Below are 3,420 nucleotides of genomic sequence, written 5' to 3'. Positions count from 1 at the left end.
TGCGTACTCCCGCACGTGCCCGTGAATGAAAACAAAGTAGGCCACCGTACGGGTGCGCAAGGATGCGTTGCACCCTAACCTCAAACTGCGAAAGAAATTTTCTTCCACAAAAGGGGAAAATCCTGAACCAATTCCACCTGATGGGCGTGGTTATCATCACCGACGGTAGCAACCAATGGGTGAATCGGAGTACACCAGCTTCCAAGAAAAGCTGAGAATTTTCCGTGACGTCACAAATGTGGGAATGTTTTTTTTAGCTTTATCCTACTTTTTCCAGCCGACATGACCAGCTTTTCCCTTTGGTTCTTCTAATAAATTCTCTTTTCGTCTAGATTCTTGCTAAATATTCTTACGAATGCACTGTCCCGCGCCGGTATCCTCGCGAGAGTCGGACTATTTCGGTATGCTCGTGTTTGGAGCTCGCGTCCAAACTGGCTGGATGGATGAATGTGTAGGTGCCGGTTGTATTAATCCTCTGGAGACATAAAGTTGGAAATTGGAATAAAAAACAACAACAACACAAACAAACAGGGACAACAATTTAGGACGATTCCCCGCGGAACAAGCACGACGCACCGATGTTCCAGACAACTCCTGATGCAATTGGTGCGGGTACCCGCCGTGCAGAGGGAAAAGAATGAAGTACAACATTTTATTTACCAATTTTTTTTTTTTCAACACACATTCAACACTGATTTTGGTGTTTATAGTGCTTGCAAGTGTGGCCGCTGTATGCTTCCCCGTTCGGCACGGATAAGACAACAAATGGAACAATCCGCTCACCGCTCTACCGGATAAACCCCCGAAAGTATGCACGCCTTAGTGCATTTGGGTTACTTTAGCAAGCAGGGCACAAGGATTGTTTGCCGTCCCGGTCGAAGACGTACGACGATGGTGTCGACGTCCGTAGCGCCAAGACAGTGGGGGCCACGTTCGCGTGCTGCTGCTGAATTTACAAACCAAGCCCCCGAAGGTGTATCCTTTTATTGGATTACGATTGATGATTTCTCGTCCGTGCGCCGTCGTTTAAAGCTGAGCCGTGATGGCAGGTTATCGTCTTGTAATGAATACAGCATAATCGCTCCGGATCAAAACAACCGTAAAGCAGATTTAAAAATTAGATTACAACAGATTTTATTATGATTGGATTAATTGCTGCTGGAAGTTTGTACCTTGTGCGTGGAGATGAACGATTTTTAAGAGGATTTTATTAGTGAAACCATTCCTTGTTACAATTTAAACCGAAATGTTATCATTTTCTTTTTCGTCGTTTTATTATTATTTTTTTCGTTGCTTTTGAATTAATTTGTTTGACATTTGACAGTGAGCACATGTACATCCCCTTGCGATACGGTCCCATCGGCTATCGAGTATGGGAACTCTTCCATACCGTGACAAGCAGCTCCATACCTTCCATCCTTCGTCACGACTACAATTCCACCGGAAAAGGAAGGATAATATTTCGCAATCCTTCCTATAGCTTGCTGACCTGCCTCAGCTGGACCTAGCCCACTGCGCATTGCCTCCACTGCTAATAGAGATGGTAAAAAACGCATCATAACATCTCCGTCTCCTGTAGCCACCGCTGCACCAACTTCCGAGTCGGCGTATGCTCCTGCACCGGGGATTGGAGAGTCTCCAACCCGCCCTGGGATCTTATTGCGTGCCCCGTTCGTGGACGTGCCAGCGACCACATGCCCCTCTTCGTTGATTACGATCATACTAATTGTGTCGTGATTGTAACGACCGAAGGAAAATTCGGACCGATCTGACGAATTCTCGGAGAAACAGTCCGAAGTAGGATGGATGGTGTTGGCAGATACTGGCTCGTACGGACCGCAGGACATCGATGGAGAGGGGATAACGTTCTGAAAGACGATTCAACATGTTAAACATACATCTTTTTCGTTTCTTATCTTCCACTGCCTATTTATGCATAATGCTCGTCATTCAAATCAAACCCCTTATCTCATACACCGTCAATGATGCTGTAATCACATTCAATTGGCCGTTTATCACAAATTCCCCTCCGTGAACAGACCACAATACATCAATAAGACATTCACCTTACCTTCCAAAAGTTTGGCTGACAGTGATTATTTTTCCATTCACTCCACATATTCTTCGATGCGTCCGTTTGCAGTGACTCCTTCTTGAAGCCCATCATAACAGCAAACTCGGTGGCCTGGCTACCAACCAACAGCGTGTGTTTGGTGTTCCGCAACACATATTTGGCCACTTCGGCCGCATGTTTTACATCGCGCAATGCCGCTACCGCACCGATATCCATCGTATTACCGTCCATAAGCATTGCGTCGAGTGTCGTTTCCCCATTCTCATCCGGACTGCCACCGAATCCAACCGTCCCGTCGCACTGTTCCCGTTCGCACACACTGCATCCCTCAACCAGCGCCTCGATCGGATCAAACTCGCCCACCGTCAGTGATTGGAATGCTGGCGTTGAAAAACGAACATCAATATAGCACGTTAACAAGGCACAAATCTATCCATACCTCTTAGGGTGGCGTTAGTGAAGCCCCAGGTTGTAGCCACCAGTGGCAATCCTCCGCTAGCAGGGCCTAAAATTGTTAAAATAATCACAACACCGAGCAAAACAACGCACAGTCGCAGCATCTCGCAGCAGATAAACAAAGCAACCAGAGCGTTAAACGTCAGTTCGGAAGCTGTCAACGGGAGAGAGTGATCGTTCGAATACTAGTGTGGCGTTGTAAATTGAGCGCGTTATCACTGATCAGACATTTGAAACTGTGTGTGTTTAATCTATTCGCTCTCGGTGTAGGGACAGACCAGCTGACTCTTGTGCTCGTGTAGGTGCGATGTCGGCAGTCAAGTGCGTTGATAAGCTCACTTTACCCGCCATTGCAAATAGGGTGATCCAGATCGGTAGTGCAAAGTTAAGTTATTTGATTTGCTTACTATAAAAAAAACCTTTACTACGCTCAAAGAAATAACAAGTTTTTAGCTATAACGAGCTCTAGGATGTTTACAAGATTCTTTCATGTACTCTTACCCAAAACCGTACCAAAAGTAACCATTGCTGGCTGGCGGAATGAACCGTACCAGCGTCCATTAATCACCTCCACTGACCCACGGCAACGTTACCGGCACATTTTCGCCATAAAAACGGTTCCGCTGTCAATATTTCACTTCAAACAGAGCCGAAATAAAATTTGAGCTATGGCCACAATGTGTCCGATTCTGCTTCTCCAGAATGTCCTACTCCTCCGCACGTCTGTCTTACAGCCCGCTCCGATACCTTCCGACCAGACAAACACTGCCCGTCCGTTCGTGCGCGTGCAAAACAAATAAATTCATTTAATTTCGTTAATTATTTTCCATCCTGACCAAACAGCGCGTACGACACTACGCAATCAGTTTCCGCGCACAACGCACCGGAGT

At 46.4% G+C, this 3,420-nt stretch overlaps 1 protein-coding gene across 1 annotated transcript; it reads right to left on the bottom strand.

Annotated features, from left to right (window-relative positions):
• Positions 1–1,301: 1,301 nt before the first annotated feature.
• Positions 1,302–2,634, bottom strand: LOC128718204 (N(4)-(Beta-N-acetylglucosaminyl)-L-asparaginase). Its single transcript, XM_053811872.1, has 3 exons — positions 2,514–2,634; positions 2,072–2,454; positions 1,302–1,868 (listed from the first exon to the last, which is right to left on the bottom strand). The coding sequence occupies exons 1-3, from the start codon at positions 2,632–2,634 to the stop codon at positions 1,302–1,304; spliced, it is 1,071 nt and encodes a 356-aa protein (XP_053667847.1).
• Positions 2,635–3,420: the final 786 nt, after the last annotated feature.

The sequence above is a fragment of the Anopheles marshallii genome, chromosome 2 (assembly GCF_943734725.1).
Source record: "Anopheles marshallii chromosome 2, idAnoMarsDA_429_01, whole genome shotgun sequence".
NCBI classification, from domain to species: domain Eukaryota; kingdom Metazoa; phylum Arthropoda; class Insecta; order Diptera; family Culicidae; genus Anopheles; species Anopheles marshallii.
Note: the sequence above shows the minus strand (reverse complement) of the source record. Positions and strands in the feature narration are given on the sequence as shown.

Excerpts from the sequence above, each read along its gene's own strand:
- LOC128718204 (XM_053811872.1), bottom strand. The coding sequence starts at position 2,634 with ATGCTGCGACTGTGCGTTGTTTTGCTCGGTGTTGTGATTATTTTAACA. Across the intron at positions 2,455-2,513 it reads CACTAACGCCACCCTAAGAG|CATTCCAATCACTGACGGTG; the intron begins GTATGGATAGAT and ends TTTCAACGCCAG. Across the intron at positions 1,869-2,071 it reads GTCAGCCAAACTTTTGGAAG|AACGTTATCCCCTCTCCATC; the intron begins GTAAGGTGAATG and ends ATCGTCTTTCAG.